This window comes from Pteropus alecto, unplaced genomic scaffold (genome assembly GCF_000325575.1).
Source record: "Pteropus alecto unplaced genomic scaffold, ASM32557v1 scaffold164, whole genome shotgun sequence".
Lineage (NCBI taxonomy): Eukaryota > Metazoa > Chordata > Mammalia > Chiroptera > Pteropodidae > Pteropus > Pteropus alecto.
Window position 1 is genome coordinate 22,815,159 of NW_006439568.1, and position 19,637 is coordinate 22,834,795.

Consider the following 19,637-nt stretch of genomic DNA (forward strand, 5'->3'; position numbering starts at 1 on the left):
TATATAAAACTTAACTATCAAACTAATATATTTCCTTTGAATGACAAAACTATATTATTTCACAACCTGATATTGGTCACTCTTCACTAAGAGAGCTGTGTTACAATCAGGGAATCAATAACCATGTTTACATACATATCAAGATTTCAGAATAAACATTTTTCACATTTAAAATTTTCCAGAAATCTTACACTTTACATGTACATGTATTTTGCCAGTGACCTTGTGCCATGCCCCTGCCATTTCTTCTAAAACAGTATAATAATAAATATAAGCATGCCCTGGAGATAGTGCAGGTCGAGTTCTAAACCACTGCAATAAAGTGAATATCATAATAAAGCAAGTCAGATGAATTTTTTTATTTCCCAGAGAATATAAAAGTTATGTTCACTCTATACTGTAGCCTTTTAAGTGCGTGAGAGTATTGTCTTTGAAAAAACAATGCACATACCTTAATTTAAAAGTATTTTATTGCTAAACAATGCTAGCCATCATCTGAGCCTTCAGCAAGTTGAAATCTTTTTGCTGGTGGAGGGTCTTGCTTCAATGTTAATGGATGCTAACTGACAAGGATGGTGGTTGCTGAAGGCTGGGGTGGCTGTGGCAATTTCTTAAAATAAGACAACAATGAAGTTTGCCACATCAATTGTCACTTCCTTTCAAAAACGATTTCTCTGTAGCATGTGATGCTGTTTGATAGCAGTTTATCCAAAGAACTTCTTTCAAAATCGGAGTCAAATCTCTGAAACCCTGCCACTACTTTATCAACTAAGTTTATGTAATGTTCTAAGTCATTTTTGTCATTTCAACAATCTTCACAGCATCTTCACTAGGAGTAGATTCCATCTCATAAAACCACTTTCTTTACTCATACATAAGGAGCACCTCCTTATCTGTTAAAGTTTCATGAGACTGGAGCAATTCAGTCACATTTTTAGGCTCCACTTATAATTCTAGTTCTTTTATTTTTTGCCCCACATCTGCAGTTATTGCCTCCACTGAAGTCTTGAAACCCTCCAAGTCATCCATGAGAATTAGAATCAACTTCTTCCAAACTCCTGTTAATGTTGATATTTTGACCTCTTCCCAGAATTATGAATGTTCTTAATGGTATCTAGAATGGTGACTCTTTCTCATATTTTCAATTTACTTTGGCCAGATCCATCAGAGGAATCACTATCTATGGCAGCTACAGCCTTACGAACTGTAAATAATAAGACTTGGAAGTTGAAATTACTCTTTGATCCATGAACTAAAAAGTAGATGTTGTGCTAGCAGGCATGAAAACAACATTAATCTCATTGTACATTTCCATCAGAGCTCCTGGGTGACCAGGGCATTGCCAATGAGCAGTAATATCTTAAAGGGAATCTTTTTTCCTGAGCAGGAGGTCTCAACAGTGGGCTTAAAATATTCAGTAAATAATGTTGTAAATACATGTGCTGTCATCCAGACTTTGCTGTTCCATTTAGAGAGAACAGACAGAGTACATTTGGCATAATTCCTACGGGCCTTGAATTTTCAGAATGCTAAATGAGTTTGGCTTCAACTTAAAGTCATCAACTGCATTAGCCCCTAACAAGAGAGCCTGCATGTTCTTTGAAGCCAAGCATAGATGTCCTGCTCTAGCTATGAAAGTCCTAGATGGCATCTTCTTCTAATACAAGGCTGTTTCACCTACGCTGAAAATGTGTTGTTTAGCGTAGCCATCTTCATTAATTATCTTAACTAAATCTTCTGGTTAACTTGCTTCAGATTTACATTAGCAGTTGGCTGCTTCACATTGCACTTTTATATCTTATGGAGATGGTTTCCTTCCTTAAACCTCATGAACCAACTTCTGCTAGCTTCAAATTTGTCTTCTGCAGTTCTCACAACCTTCATACAACTGAAAAGAGTTAGGGCCTTGCTCTGGATTCACCTTGGCTTAAGGGAATGTTGTGGGTGGTTTGATCTATCTAGTCTACTAAAACTTTCTCCATATCAGCAATAAGGCTATGTCACTTTCTTATCATTCTTGTGTTCATCGAAGTAGCACTTTCAATTTCCTTCAAGCACTTTACTCTACATTCACAACTTGGCTGATTGGTATAAGAGGCCTATCTGTCAGCCTGTCTTGGCTTTCTATATGCCTTCCTCACTAAGCATAACCATCTCTAGCTTCTGATTTAAAGTGAGAGACATGTAATTCTTCCATTCACTTGAATGCTTAGAGGCCATTGTAGGGTTATTAATTGGCCTGATTACAACATTGTAATTAGAGAGGAAAGGAAGAAATACGGAGAATGGTCAGTCAGTCACGCAGTCAGAACATATGCAACACTTATCGATTAAGTGTGCCATCTTATATGAATGCAGTTTATGATGCCCCAAAACAATTAAAATATAACATCAAAGATCACTGATCACAGATCACCGTAACAAATATAAGAATGAAAAAGTCTAAAATATTACAAGAATTCCCAAAATATGACAGAGACACAAAGTGAGAAAATGTCGTTGGGAAAATGGCACTGACATACTTGCTTGACACAGGGTTGCCACAAACATTCAATATGTAAAAAAATGCAGTATCTGTGGAGCACAATAAAGTTGGGCGCAATAAAACAAGATATTACTTGCTGCATTTTCTTGCTTAGAAATTTTAAATTTTGAAAAGAATGTCATTATTTATTATCATATTATTTTACTTCTTTCTTTGGAAAGATACTAGATTTTCTCTTTCTGTTATTCAGGGATTTCTTACTCATGTCCTCTCATTTCCCAAAACTCAAATTCTAAGAAGCATTTACATAGAATTTTAATACCTACTATCACCAAGAAAAAAATTACAACAGTAATTGTATTTACTAATAATGTCCACCTTTCATGTTTATAAATATAATAAACATTATTATAAATATAATAATTCTCTTACTATATTACATGCATTCCATTTGATCCTATTTTATTCTTCTCAAATTGAGTAGTAACCAACAAAGTTGATTTCAAACCCCAGTAATAAGTCAGTTTGCAATTAATGAAACAAAAAATAGAAATAATTATAAATAATTTTTTCTAAAAATGCCAAAAAAGAGTAAAAGTTCAGTTCAAACAGTACAGTGTTGTTTTTGTGGTAGTAGATTTAATACATATAAAAATTTCTTATTGCAAGCAAGCTGAACATGTTGCAGAACAGTCATGGAGAAAGCAAAGATAAAAAGAAAAAGGAAGAAATTAATCTAAAATGTCAGCATCACTGTAAGTGTTGGCCTTGGGAATTAAGCTGCATAATAAGAGCAGAAAGGATTTTGTGATATAAAAAAGTCTGATCAAGAAGTAGGATTAACAACAAAAAAAGAAACAAACCATTTTTAAGTGATAATAAGGTCCAATGTAAAGATGTACTTGAGGCTCCAATAGAGGAAAAAGTTAGGCAGAAGGTGACCATCAGGAAAGTGAAAGACAACCCACGAATTGCAGAAAATGTTTATAAACCATTTATCTGATAAGGGCTTACATTTACAATAATGAATTCTCACAACTCATAATAAAAGGATAAACAGGCCAAATAAAAATGAATAAAAGTACTACTACTCTTAATTTTTTTCTATTAGGAAGAGAATTATCATATGTCCCAGCAATCCCTCTTCTGGGTATCTACCCAAAAAAATTTGAAAATGTTTATCCATAAAGATATATACACCCCAATGTTCATTGCAGCATTATTCATAGTGGCCAAGATATGGAAACAACAAGAGTGTCTTTCAATAGATGATTATCTGGATAAAGAAGATGTGGTACATATATACAATAAAATATTACTCAGCCACAGAAAAGATGAAATATTGCCATTTATGACAACATGGATGGATTTTGAGATTATCATAAGTGAAATAATTCAGACAGAAAAAGTTAAGAATCCTATGATTTCATTCATATGTGAAACAGAAAGCAACAAACAAAACTCACAGACACAGACAACTGTTCAGTCATTACCAGAAGGAGATGGGGAAGGTGGGAAAGAAGATAAGGATAAAGGGGGTCAAATATACAGTGACGAAAGGAGATTTGACTTCAGGTGGTAAATACAATGCAATATATGGATGATGTATTATTGAACTATACACTTGAAACCTATATAACTTTATTAACCAATGTCACTCCAATAAATTTAATTTTTAAAAACTGAACAAAGGACTTAAACAGACATTTTCCACAGAAGACATATAAATAACCAATAAACACAGGAAAAGATGCTCAACATCATTAGCCATGAGGGAAATGCAAATCAAAACTACAATGAGACACAACTTCACATCCAGATGGCTAAAATCAAAAAGACAGATAAAAGAAGTATGGTGAGGATGTGAGAAAATTGGAACCCTCATACACTGCAGGTGAGAATATATAACAGTACAACTGCTTTGGAAAACAGTCTGGCAATTCCTCAAAAGGTTAAATATAGAGTTACCATATGATCCCACAGTTCTACACACAGATATATATCCAAGAGAAATATGAGTATATTCCACTCCAAAACTTGTACAGAAATGTTCATAGCAGCATTATTTATAACTGTCAAAAGTAGAAGTGATTAATGGATGAGCAAAATGTGAAATATACATACAATGGAATGTTACTCAACAATAAAAAGTGAAGTACTGATACATATTACAAAATGGATGAACTTCGAAAATAGTCTGCTATAAGTGAAATAATTTGGTCACAAAGACTGTATTTTAATGTCCAGAACAGGCAAATTCATAAAGACAAAAAGCAAATGTCTGCCTAGGGCAGGGGGATAGGAGACTTAGGCAGTGATGGCTAAAGAATGTGGGACTTCTTTTTGGAATAATGAATTATTTCTAAAATTGATTGTGGTGACTGATACAGAACTCTGAATACACTACAAGCTTAATACTGTGTAGCTAAAACAGGTGAATGTATGGTTATGTGAGTTTCATCTCAATAAAGCTATTTTAAGAAGAAAAATAGATCAGATAGAAAGAATAGGAAGTAGGAGAGAAACAAAGGTAAAACATTTCTGGCACGGGGAAGGAGGGAAACTTGGGCAAAGGCATGAATTTGGAAAATAATGTAATTTTTTTGAAGGCCAAGGAGACTATTAGTGTCAAATCTAAAGGAAAAGACTGGTTTTGACTTCTGTTAAAGAACTAGCTATCAAAGAAAAGAGGATAATGTATGAGATTATCAAATCAAATTATGTTCAATAAAGACAAAGGGAAAATCCACTAAGGTGAAGGATAAGAGAAAAATGGACACTGTGTTAGCGACAACCAATAATAAGACAACAAGAAGTAAGAAGGCAGGCTAGAGGCACAAAATTATGATAGAAGGTGAGGCAGGAACATTAAAGAGAAATGCGTGGCTTACAGTCAACTGTAGAATAGAAGAATAATGGTTCTTCTCAGACACATTATCAGAATATAACTCTGAAAGATCCAAGAATGTACAGAGCCTGCATAATAACTTCATTAATGTAGTAAATGAGAACTAGCTATAATGTAAAGCAAAGCATCACATTCTGAAACCAAATATATTAAACAAAATTTAACAGTGCTGAGTATTGTCTACTGGCAGCCCACAGATGCAAGATAATAAAATGCTAAAACATTATGCTTTAAATATATACTTCCTACATCTTAAGATAAAAATTTTGGAGACACAATACTAAAAGCACTCTACTAAAAATAAAATGAACAGAATAAGACTTTGGGAGAGCAAAAAAAAGACATTAGAAACTGGGCATCTGGAAATCTGGTTTTTCGAAATTATTTTAGCTGATCCTTTTATTTCATTTATTATAAATTTTATAGCTGCTTTATTTAATAAAAATAAAATTCCTCGACAAAGAGGTGAAACATCCTAACATCATTCCATTTTCTTCAATTCACCTAATCTGCAAAAATTAGTTCCACTAATTTTAGGTTTCTCAATGATAAAATATCAGATTAGGAATCACATAATCTGTGGTTATTTGTCTGATTCATTTTTTAATACCTGTGACTACGTTCTGTTAGGACAGTATCTTTCCAGAATAAATTTTTTTTCATAGCACAATCCATTTGATAAATCTGGAGAAAGAAATAGGAAATTAGTTTGGTGAGGAAAAAAATTATAAAAATAATTAACACCACCACCTGCTTATTAATATAAATTTTGGGGCTATCTAAGCCACTAGACAAAAACAAAAATTTTTAAATAAAAAAAGGTAGATTAAAATTGTGAGACAATAAACCAAAAAAACTCTGGAGAGATCACAGGAAACATAAGTTTAACAAATAAACAAAAATAAATTAGATAATTTCACAATGATGTTCTTGTCAATAAAAGCCTCACTATAGACCTTAAGTGTAAGTACCTAAAAGAAAAGATTTTTACACAGTAAGTAACCCCACATAAAATAATGGCTGTATGAATAGCAATAACATAATGTCTTAGTCCATTTGGGCAGCTGTAACAAAATACCACAAAATGAGTAGCTTATAAACAACAGAAATTTATTTCTCACAGTTCTGGTAGCTGGAAGTCAAAGATCAGGGTGCCAACAGGGTCAGGTTCTGGTGAGAACCTCTTCCGGGTTGCAGACTGCTGACTTCTCATTGTGTCTCACATGGTATAAAGTGGAAAGAAACTTTCTAGCCTCTTATTAGGATATTAATCTTTTTAATGAGGACTTCACTCTCATAATCTAATCACCTCCCAAACGCCCCTAAGACCATTACCATGAGCACTAGAATCCCAGCATGTGAATTTTGGGGAGACACAAACATTCAGACCACAGCACATAACTAGTCTACTTTCATATTAATCAATTTAAAAAGTTTTTTGAATGAGAAATTCATCTAACATAAAATTCATCCTTTTAAAAGTATACAATTAAGTGGAAATTAGCATATTCACAAGCATGAAAACATCACCTCTAACTCCAGAACGTTTTTATTACCCCCAAAGAAACTCATGCCCCATTAATTGTCATTCCTCATTCCTCCTCCTCCCCACACTCTGGCAACCATTAATCTACTTTCTGTCCCTATGGATTTGCCTATTCTAAGCATTTCATATAAATGGAATCATAGTGTGTGACCTTTTGCATCTGGCTGCTTCCACTTAGCATACTGTTTTCAAGGTTCATCAATATTATAGCATTTATCAATACTTCATTCTTTTTAATGTCTGAATAATATTCCATTGTACAGATATAAAACATTCTGTTTATCCATTCATCAGTTAAGAGACATTTGTGTTGTTTCCACCTTCTGACTATTAAGAATAATACTCTGATCTCTTTCACACGTGAAATCTAAAAAGGCCAAATTCACAGCAGAGAGTAGAACAGTGGTTACCAGGAGCAAGGTGGTAGGGAGAAATGAAAGATGTCAGTCAATACAAAGGTACAGTTGTGTAGGATAAATAAGTTCTAAAGATCTAATGTGTAGCATGGTGACTATACTTAATAATACTGTATTATATACTGGAAATTTGCTAAAAGTAGATTTCAACTGTTCTCACGACAGGAAAAAATGGTAAATATGTGAGGAGATCTATATGTTAATTGGTTTGACTACAGTAATCATTTCACTATGCATATCAAAACTTCCATGTTGCACACCTTAAATATATAAATTTATTTTAAAAATAAACACACAAAAAAAGAAAAAAGAATAATGTTGTGAACATTCACATACAAGATTTTGTGCAAACATATGTTTTCAATTCTTGGTTATATATTTAGGAGTAAAATTACTGGGTCATATAGTAACTCTACATACCAAATTGTTTTCCAAAGCAGAATCAGTTATTAAGTTAATAATTCAATAGGAATATACAAATTCCAAATAATTAGAAAGAGAAAAATAGCATTTTTTAAAGTAGCCAAGCTATAACAGTACAAAAGGAAACAAAACAGTAAGATAACAGAAGTCAAAAAAGAACAATCACACTAATATAAATAGACTAAATTTAATACCAAAGAGCAGATTATAAAATGATCTAAAATATTCAGTTATATGCTATTTCTAAAATATATACCTAAAGCATAAAAACAGACAAATTTTAAATAAAAGCATGCAAAAGGAGTACAGGCAAGTATCAACCAAAAGAAAACTAATTGTAATTGTGTGAATATAAGAAAAAATAATTTTAAATCAAAAGACTGTCTGAGGGATCATTCGCTACATTAATAAAATAATCAATTCAAAAAATATATATAAATATGTGGGGTAAGTGTTTATACACAAACTAAAATTTGCAGACAGAATTTGGAGAATTCAAAGCCCTTTCCTAATAAGCCCCAAGAACTTCTAGGCTAATAAAACATTTCTCTTGTCATTCTTTATAGAATTCTACAACCTGACACAAACAACTACAAATTTTACATTCGCCAAAATAAAAAGACTCTAATTGTAATGCATTTTTTAGAATTTACAATATATTTCCCATAGTAAGATCTGAAATTAAAATCTTCAAAAGCATCACATAAGGAAAAAAAAAGTTTTAATAGAAAAATGCAGAAGATAAAAACTGTTATAATTTTAAGCATTATTACACTTAGTAAATAAAAATATATCCTTCTTTGAAAATTACTCCTGTGTTACTGATAAAAGTAATTATTTTGAATTGAAACACCTAAAAAAAGCAAGATTTCTGTAAGGTTTTTGTCTACATGTAAAGGGAACAACAACATGAAGATATCTCCTATACTGGCATCAGAGCAAATTTTTTATTTTTAGTAGTTCACTCATGGTAAGATTTTTTCACACAAAACAGATAATTCACTTACCAACTCTTAGAGTATTATGATCAATAATTTTATTCCACTTTACCAGCATAATCAAACATATTACTATTTTTATTCTTGACTAGATTATCATTTCAAACATACACATTGATCCCCTCAAAAGTTACCCATGTACAGCCAGAGTCAACTGTACAAGGATTTGGCGAAAAATAATCTCTTGAAAATATAAAATATATCCAGAAATTGGTTACAGGGAATAAAACTGAATGGCTTAACTCATATCCTGTATTTTACACAGGAACTATAAATACCCACTTTCAAGAAATATACTACAAAATTTAAGTTTAGTATGTTATCCATATGGATTTGAATCATAAAATATTAGTCACCATTAATAGAAATTTTCCATATACTTGTCAAGAAGATTGTGCTCTTACCTATAGTTTGGAAAACTTCATTCATCAACGCTTCATTCACTACTGAAGAGCTGACATTTCCAATATGAGACCAACTTTCATATATTGCTTGCAGGAGCAGTGTCTGGGCTCTTGTAGATTGAATTGTGAGATTTGGAAGTTCAAATATACCTTCACTTATAGCAATCTGAGATCTTTTGGTCCTGCATAAGAAAACAGAAAGAATCATAATATAGTAAATAGCAACAATATATAAAATGAATTCGGATGCCAGGGAAGAAAATACATAAATTAGAAATATTTTAAAATAGAATTATCAAATAGATGTGCAATTCTACTAACTTTAAGCTTCACTACTTCAGAAACTCTTACACTACTAAAAAGTAAAAACACAAACTAGAATGTCCATACACACACATTAATACACATATATTGTGCTCAAGCAATTATTTTTTAAACATTAATCATCAGATATGACAATGAAAATAATACTAGTTAACACTTAAAGAGGATATGCATCGTTCTAAATGTCTAGTAACTATGTTATATCTAGTAACTTATTGAATTCTGCCATAATACTCTTTGAGAGTTATCATTATCTTCATTTTTAAGATAGGAAAATAAGACACAAAAAGATAAATTAAGGTATCAAATATCATACAACTAGTAAGTAAAAAGTAGGAATTTGAGTCCAAGCAACATGATCCAGAATTCACATCCTATAATTCCTTTCATAAGTACTTATGAAGTATTTACATTATACCCAGGCTCCTATTTGACAGTAACACAAAAAGTAATTTCTAGAACCTCGGCCCTGGAATATCTAATTCATTGTTGCTTTATTCATTTGATTCTGTCATAGAATGAGGTGCCTTAAATAATTAAATGCTCCAGGTCTACAGCCATGCTACCCTGAACAAGCCCGATCCCGTCTGATCTCGGAAGCTAAGCAGGGTCAAGCCTGGTTAGTACTTGGATGGGAGACCACCTAAGAAGACCTGGTGCTGTAAGCATAAAAATAAATAAATAAATAAAGGATTGTAAGCTGACAAGGTCCTTGCAATCTGTGAGGTCAACCAAGGGTTGCCTCACCAAAAAGAATACAATTAAGTGTTCCAAACAACAATGCTTTAAAGTAAAGAAACATCTAAATATGTCTGTGAGCAAGAAGTTGATAGTGAAGTTTAATGAAATCCAAAAAAATAAAGTAGAAAAAAAAATAAGAAACAGGGAAAAAAAATAATAGGATGCTAGTATAGTACATTCAATCACCCCACCCTCTCCTCAACCCCACCTCTTATTCCAGCCATCGCTATGGAGACCAATTCTATGCAGATTTTCACCAGCATTGTCTAAGGCCACTGTACATGAGACTCCAGTGGGAATTATTTCGTGTTCATGTATGCAGAGCCTAGAAGTGTAGGAAAAAATGTTTCTCTACTTTTGTTTTCCTGGCTGACAAAACTGAGATTCATTTCCTAAGTCTTTTAGGAGGGGCCAAGGAAATTGAGAATCAAAGAGAAGAAAAGAACTGAAATAACTGGAAAAGGCGTTAATGATCTTTGGAACAATATCAAGCAACCTTAAGCAGGTGTAACTGGAATCCCAGAACAGAGGAGAGAAGTGGGAGAAATGGAACAGAAAAATATTTACGGAAATAACAGCCAAAAATTTTTCTATATTTGAAGAAAACTATAAACCCAAAGATCTAAGAATTTCAACAAACCCCAAGCAGAAGAGATTTAAAAAACCATACCAAAGGCACATTATAATCAAACTACTAAAAGATATATTTTAAAAACAATGTTAAAAGGAAAAATCTTAAAAGCAGAAGGTAGAAAAACATACTTCATATAAAGAAACAAAGATGAAAGCAGACTTCTCATCAGAAATGATGCACAACAGAAAACAAAAATAACATTACTGAAATGACGAAAGAAAGTGGAAAAACTGTCAACCTAGAAACAAAATTCAGACATCTTTTAAAAATTTAGGCAAAATAAAGGCTTTTCAGATTAAAAGCTGAGAATTTCTCACCAGCATACTTGCACTATAAAAATATTTAAAGAAAATTCTTCAAGCTAAAAAAAATGTGGTACCAGATAGAAACCTTTGTGGAACTAGACAAAAAAATGTGAAGAGAGCCTGGAGTTGTAAATACATGGAAAGACTTTAAAAAAAAAAGAAGCATTCTTTCTCAATATCTCCTAAGAAGAGATTTAAAAATTAACTGTTTAAGAGAAAAAATACTAACAATATTTTGGGGGTTCGAAATATACATAAAACAATATGACAACAACAGAACAAAGAACAGGAGGGGTGAAATGGAAATATACTGCTATAAAATTCTTATTCTGTGTGTGAAGTGGTATAATATTAATTGAAGGGAGCTGTGATAAGTAAAAAACGTAAACTAAACTTTAGAACTAAAGCCATAAAACAAAAAAACTAGAGTTAATAAATGTAATAGTGGAGAAGAAATGAAATCATAAGAAATATTCAATCCAAAAGAAGTTAGGAAAAAAGAAAGGAACAAGAAATATGTGGAACAATTAGAAAACAAACAAGATGAAAGCCAAACTCAAACAATAAACAATTATATTAAATGTCAAAATTCTAAGCATATCAATTAGAGAGGTTATCAGATAATATTTTAAAAAATCAAGACCCAACCCACTTTAAATATTAAAAAATAGGTGTAAAGGATGTAAAAAATATACCTTGTAAATCTAATTTAAAAAAGAGTTATGTTAATATTGTACAAAGTAGATTTCAGAACAAGAAATACTACCAGGGATGAAGAGAGGCATTTCATTGTGATAAAAGGGTTAAGTAGGTTTGTATGTACTACAGACATACCTTCAAAATACATAAATCAAAAGAAAGCAGAACTGTATAAAAAAGTAGACAAATTAAAAAACCGGAGATTTCAACACATTTCTCTCAGTAATTGCCTAAATGACATTTGCAGGACAGGCCTCTCAAAAACAGCAAAATATACATATTCATCAAAGATGACTACATTCTGGGCCATAAAAACAAGTTTTAATAAAATTAACAGAAATCATACAGAGTGTATGTGCTGATCACAACAGAATTAAAACAAATGAATAAAACAAAGTTATTTGTAAAACCCTCAAATATTTGGAAATTAAAAAATAACTCAAAATGCAGTCAGAAAGTCATATAAAATGCAATTTTAGAAAACTTATGATTTTTAAAAAGGTCACTGATTTAAAAGACAGAAAATGACAATCTAAAATATAATCAATGGTTAGATTTCCAGTCAAGATGGCTGGGTAGGTAAACACTATGTTTGTCTCCTATCACAACTATATCAAAATTACAACTAAATTATAGAACAACCATCATTGAAAATCACCTGAAGTCTAGATGAACAGAAGTCTTACAACTAAGGACAATATAGAAGAAGCCACCTCAAGACTGGAAGGAGGGCAGAGATGTGGAAGGAGCTGATCCCACAACCATGTGTGGCAGTTAAAAATTGAGAGGGATTTCTTGGCTGTGTAGGTCCCCCCAGACAAGCAAGGAAACTTGCTGTGGCAGACTCCCTCTCAGGAAGCCTAGAACAGCACATCCTGTGGCCAGCTTTAGACTGAGCCAGGGTACCACCTGGGGCCACATCCAAAGACAACACACCCAAAGAGCAGACAAGGCAGGCACCAGATCCCTGCTAAAGAGAATCCTGAGCCGAAGAGTCAGTCCCTGGACAACAGCTCCTCCACTATAGTCATTCGCCAGTCCTCCCAACCAATCAGCCTGAGGGTCAATCTCTCCAACTGAGGTACAAACAGCAACTAAGGCTCATCTACAAAAGGAAGGCACACACAACCAACCCATACAAGAAACACACCTGGAACACTCGGCTCAGGCAACCAGGGAGATTGCGCCACTGGGTCTCACAGGACCCTATTACACAAGGCCACTCTGCTAAGATCAGGAGACATAGCAGCTCTACCTAATAGACAGAAACAAACACGGGGAAGCAGCTGAAACAGGGAGACAAAGAAACATGTCCCAAAAGACCGGAACAAAGCTCCTTTTAGAAAAAAGAATTAAACAAAATAGAAATAAGCAATCTACCAGATACAAAGTAAAAAACATTGGTTATAAGGATGCTCAATGATCTCAGTGGGAACTTCAACAACGAGACAGGAAACATAAAAAAGGACAAGTAAGAAATGAAGAATATGATAACTAAAACACAGAATGTACTAGAGGTAATCAACGGTAGACTAGATGAAGCAGAGGACTGAATCAGCAATTTAGAAGATAAGGTAGCAGAAAACACCCTTTCAGAATCTCAAAAAGAAAAAAGAATGAAAAAAGTTTTGGATAGCTTAAGGAGCCTCTGAGACAATATCAAGCATATGAATACTCGTATCATATGGGTACCAGAAGGAAAAGAGGGAAATCGAAAACTTACTTGAAGAAATAATGATGGAAAACTTCTCTAACCTAGTGAAGGAAATACACATACAAGCCCAGGAAGCACAAAGAGTCCCAAACAAGATAAACCCAAAGAGAACCACACCAAGACATACCATAATTAAAAGGCCAGAGGTTAAAGGCAAAGAGGGAATCTTAAAAGCAACATGAGGAAAGCAGTTACCTACAAGAGAGCGCCCAGAAGACTGGCAACTGACTTCTCAACAGAAACTCTGCAGGCCAGAAAGGCTTGGCATGAAATATTCAAATGATGCAAAGTAAGAAACTACAACCAAGATTAGTCTACCTAGCAAAACTATCATTTAGAATCAAAGAACAGATAAAGAGCTTCCCAAATAAGAACAAGCTAAAAGAATTTATCACTGCCAAGTCAAAATTACAGAAAATGTTGGAGAGACTTCTTTAAGAAGAAGAAAAAAAAGAAAAAAGATCAAAAATATGAATAAAATAGCAACAACTACACATCTATCAATAATTACTTCGAATGTAAATGGATTAGGTGCTTCAATCAAAAGACAGGGTGGCTGAATAGATAAGAAAACAAGACCTTTATATATGCTGCCTATAAGAGACTCACTTCAGATTGAAAGACACACAGAGACTTAAAAGGATGGAAAAAGATACTTCATGAAAATGAAAACAAAACAAAACAAAAAGCTGGGAAAGCCATACTTATACCAGACAGACAGACTTTAAAACAAAGGCTATAACAAGAGACAAGGAAGGACCCTGTAATCCCACTTCTGGGTATTTATCTGAAGAAACCCAAAACACTACTTTGAAGGGACATGTGAATCCATATGTTCATTGCAGCTTTATTTACAATAGTCAAGATATGGATGCAATCTGGGTGTCTACCAATGGATGAATGGATAAAGAAGAGATAGTACATATATACAATGGAATATTACTCAGCTATAAAATAGAATAAAATCTTGCCATCCGCAACAACATGAATGGACCTAGAGAGTATTATGCTGAGTGGAGTAAATCAGACAGAGAAAAAGAAATGCTATATGATTTCACTTACATGCGGAATCGAAAGAACAAAACAAACAAACAAAACAGAAGCAAACTCATAAATACCAAGAAAATTTTGATGTTTGCCAGAGGGAAGGTGGTAGAAAAGGGGAAGGGATTAAGAAGTACAAATTGGGGGGAAGGGGCTCCATAGTGTAGTGGTTAGCACGTCTGCTCTATACACAGAAGGTCCTGGGTTCGCACCACAGGTTGAGCCACGGACCATACCGCAGGTGTGCCGGGAGTGTCAGGCCCTGGATGTTCCAGGTCCTGGGCACGCACCGCGAGCATGTGAGAAGAGATGCCCCGCCTTCAGAGATCCAGTTCTTAAGGGGAGACAACAACATCCAGTAGGTCAGGGGGGATTAAAGAGAGGACCAAAATAAAAAAAGAAGTACAAATTGGTAATTACAAAATAGTCATGGGGATGTAAAGTACAGCATAAGGAAGACAGCCAATAATATTTTAATACCTATATATGATGGCGGATAAGTACTAGATTTATCGGGGTGATCACTTCATAAGTTATATAAATGCCTAATTACTATGTTGTACACATGAAACTAATATAATATGTCAACTGTAACTGAAAAATTAAAACATTATTTAAAAAATAAATAAAATATAATCAGGGTTCTTAGGGAAACCAAAACATAAATAGTATACAAAAACATCTAACAAAAGAAATCTTGCCTAAAGACATAAATCTACATACCAAGTGCAAAATTAAGAATAATCATGATCCTAGTAAAGTTAGACCAAGAAAGATAAAAAAAAAAAATTTTATGGGTATTCAGTCGAATGAAGTAATATGGAGATACAAGGACCTCTCTCAAATTTCCCCTTTCTATTTCCTCCTTAACCCGTTCATAACAGTCTAATAAAAACAATGTGTGTGCACAACTCAACATTAGAAGAACAAAAGAGAATTTCAAGCGACAGCTCTACACAGCTGAGATACTGATAAGTTTCATGCCAATTGGTTACCTTTGTAGTTTCCAAGCATGCTTTAACTTCATCTTTCAGTTAACGGGCTCCTTTTCTACCCATTGTTATTGCAGCCAAGGACCACTTTGCTAATAAATCTAATACCCTTCTAAGTAAAAAGTAGCTTTTTACTTGAGAATTCCTAGGTCTATAAGGAAATGAGCTATAATGTTGTTGCTGTGATTTTTGACTGTTTAGATCCCAAATTAGGCCTAGTTATTATCTTCAAGCTTCATGTTGAAGCTGTTCTCTCAAATATCAACAAAATTAGCAAATATTTACTAACTGCCTACTCTACAGCAGTCATATACTTAGGAAATATCTTAGCCATTTTAAGATATTTATGAACAAAAAATTAAAATCCCAGTGTCCTCAGAGCTTACAATCTAATGGAAAAGGGAGGCAGATAAAAATCAACAAATACAATAAGTAAAAAAATGATATAAGTTAGAAGATATATGCTATCGAAAACAGAAAAAATAGAACACAGAATAAAGACTGTTGAAGAGGTATCAATTTCATATAAAGTGGGTAGATTTTATTAAAAGGATAGTTCTTATTGCAAGAAAAACTTGAACAGACTTGTTGAAGGAAGTAAGAGACAGCTATGTGGGTATCCCTGGTAAGTGAGTCAGGCAGATGGACAGTCTATGTAAAGGTTCTGAGGTAGAACTGGGCCTGGCAAATCCAAGCCATGACAAGGAGGTCACTGCAGCTATAGTAGTTTGATGATAACCTAATTCACTAATTCAATTGGCTTTCTAGGGGTTCTATGCATAAGAAATATACAAATAGGCTTTACATAGCCATTCTTCTGAGATTCAATCTAAGTCTGACCTTGTAGGGTTCAATTTCCTGAATTTACTTATATTTTTAAATCTCTTATCTTTTACCTTACTGTCAAAGTCTTTCATTCAAGATACTAGATGTAGAACATGAAATTTTTAAAATCTGAGTTCCAATTCTGGCTAAATCACTTATTTGTTTTATGTTTTTAGTGGAAAAATTACGTAACTATTCTGAGCTTCACATTCCTTATAAAACATGTATAATAACTCCTGCCAAATCTACCACAGATAATTGTAGTAAAAATCAATTACATTTAATATATAAAGCTTAACAGATAATTATTTACTCGGATCTGAAGAGAAGGGCACTGTTTTTATATTTAATGAATTCGAAGTGAGACAAACAAGTAACCAAGTAATTATAACTTCATAGTAAGTGCTAAAACAATGTTATGTAAAGGCTCCTGTGAGCTACACTGAGAAGAAGGCTGAGGGGGGAAAAAGTGCATGTGTTATATTTAAGTTTAATCTTGAAGGATAAATATGAATCATTTCAGGAGAAAATTATAATTTCTTTAAAGAAAAAAGATATCTCAATACAAAAATTATCCAAGCACATAAACAGGAAACTTACAGAATATGAGATCAGAAATGACCCATTAACATGAAAAGACTCTAAGCCTCACCAGCAAAAAGGGAAATTCAAATTTAAAACAATGTATGATTCCTTCAACCTCTCAGTTTAAAAAAACCACTCAGGACCAAACTCATCTTCTAGGAATCCATCTGAAAGGAATCCTGATGAGTCTGCAAGAATACTTGCACGAAGACAGTGTTTCTGGTATTCTTTAATAGAAACTAAACCTGAGATGACTAATTGTTCAATAAATTCTGGTATACTGACTTCATGTAAAATTACTCAGATATTAAAATAATGAAGGTAGATAAATCTGACATGAAAGAATAACATGAAATATGGGTGAGTAAAAAGATACATAGTTGCATTATAATATGGTTACATGTGATGGCAAGAAATGCCATTTCTATGTCTGCATGTGTTTGCACATTGTGATTAATACTTTTAGAACTATTAATAGTAGCCATTCCTGGAAGAGTAGAATAGTGGATAACTTCTATGTGATTTTTTTCCTTTTTTCCCTATGTAAATGTCTGTATTGTTTTACTTGGTCCCTTAAGAAATCCAGATTATTACTTTTTGAGAAATTTATATTACTCTTTGTTCAAAAATTTTTAAGAAATTACAATATTTCAATAATGAATTAAGGAAATCATAAACTATGTCAAAATGAATTAATTTCACAAAACATTTTTAAAATGTGAAGATATCAGCATTATAAATGTTTCTGACTATGTTGGATTATCAAATTTCTTGCTTCTTCATTGAAAGAAACTTCACTTAAAATCTCCCAAAAAAGAAATAACATCAGCAAAAATGGTAGAGTAAGGTACAACAAAAGTTTGTCCCTCCATAAAAGCAACAAAAAAGTTGTCAAAAACTGTCAATATTCAGAACTCTGGGAACTAACCAAAAGCCTGCAGCATGAAAAATTAAGTTAATAAAACCCAGCTCAATCTCGGTGGAAACAGCGTTACATCCCATGCCCCCAAGCTCAGCAGTGGCACTGAAGACCTCACATTCCCAGGACAAGTAGCAGTAACAGAAAAAGCAAAACAGACCTCATCCACAAGGAATTGTGGTTATTTGTTTTGACTGGTGGCTGCCTAGAGAACCAATTCAAAGAGCTTGCTTTATCTCTCTTCATTCGAAACTGTCACCAACAACTACCCAGAGGTATTTAGAGAAAACATTTACAGGTCAATGTATTGCACTAGTCCTTGCTACCTGGGACAATGAATAAGAGAAAGAGCAAAAAACAGACTAAGCAAAATCTTGGGGGAAAAGTCTGGGGAGTGATACTTTGAGGAATAAATAGATTGAAAAGCTCCAACATCTTGCTGAAGGCCATACACATGCTCAAGACCATGCAGTTGCAGAGGAAAGGCCAGAGAAAGGTCTTAAGCTTCCAACTCTGCCTGATTTTCAGGGTCTACTCAACAAGAAAAGAAGGCAGAGCTGTCAATTGCCTGGTTGAGTTTCAAAGGCATTCCCCATCAGAAACCAAGGAGGCCACACAGCAGTGGGATGAAATATTCAAAATTCTAAAAGAAAGAATTGTTAATAATTACAAATCTGACAAAGCTATCCTTTAAAAATGAAGTAGAAATCCCCCAAGAAAGAAAAGTCCAGAACCAGAAGGCATCACTGGTGAATTCTACCAAACATTTGAATAAAGAATAAATACCAATCTTTTGTACTTGTGCAAAAAAATGGAAGAAACTCTTCTTTGTTCCTTTTATTAGGCCAGTATTATCTTGATACCAAAGGCAAAGACAACATAAGAAAAACAAAAGACTAATATCCATTGTGAACAAAGATGCAAAAATCCTCAGTAAAATACTAGTAAATCAAATTCAAAAGAATATTAAAAATATTATACAGCTAAACAATTGGAATTTGTCCTGGAAATAAAAGAGTGTTTTACAATTTAAGAAAATCAATACATCATATTTATAGAATAAAGGGTTGGGGGAGGGGAGATCTTGTTCATCTCAACTGCCACATAAAAAGTATTTGACAAAATCCAACTCTTTCATGGTAAAAACACTCAACACACAGAATAAAGGGAACTTCTTCAACATGATATACAAGATTTATAAAAAAACATACAACTAACATCATACACAGTGGTTAAAGACTGAAAGCTTTCTCTCTAAGAGAGAAAGACAAAGACAAGGATGTCTGCTCTTCCCTTTCCATTCAACATTGTAGTAGAGTTTCCAGCCAAGAAATCAGGCAAGAAAAACGAAAGGCATTCAGAGAGCAAAGGAAAAAATAAAACTATCACTCACTCCTCACAAATGACATAATCTTATACACTGAAAACCCTAAAGAAAACACACAATTAGAGTTAATAAACAAGTTCGACTAAGTTGCAAGATACAAGGTAATTACACACACATACAAAAAAACCACTTTTATATCTTTATACAATCACAACAAATAATCTGAAAGAGAAATTAAGAAAATTCCATTTACAATAACAAAAAAAGAATATTTAAGAATAATTTAACAAAGAAGTGCAAGACTTATAAGGAAAACCACAAAGCAATGTTGAAAGATATTAAAGAAGG

The 19,637-nt window shown here is 33.3% G+C and overlaps 1 protein-coding gene and 1 pseudogene across 1 annotated transcript in view; one reads left to right on the top strand and one right to left on the bottom strand.

Moving 5' to 3' along the window:
- Window positions 1-19,637, bottom strand: part of VPS13B (vacuolar protein sorting 13 homolog B) — a gene marked incomplete at its 3' end in the record, with an annotated part of 647,903 nt that overhangs the window by 513,706 nt on the left and 114,560 nt on the right. The window contains exon 17 of the mRNA XM_025050073.1: window positions 9,181-9,362. Within this exon, the coding sequence (XP_024905841.1) occupies window positions 9,181-9,362 (182 nt within the window). The remainder of the gene's footprint in view (window positions 1-9,180; window positions 9,363-19,637) is intronic.
- On the top strand, window positions 10,054-10,172 carry LOC112483701 (annotated as a pseudogene).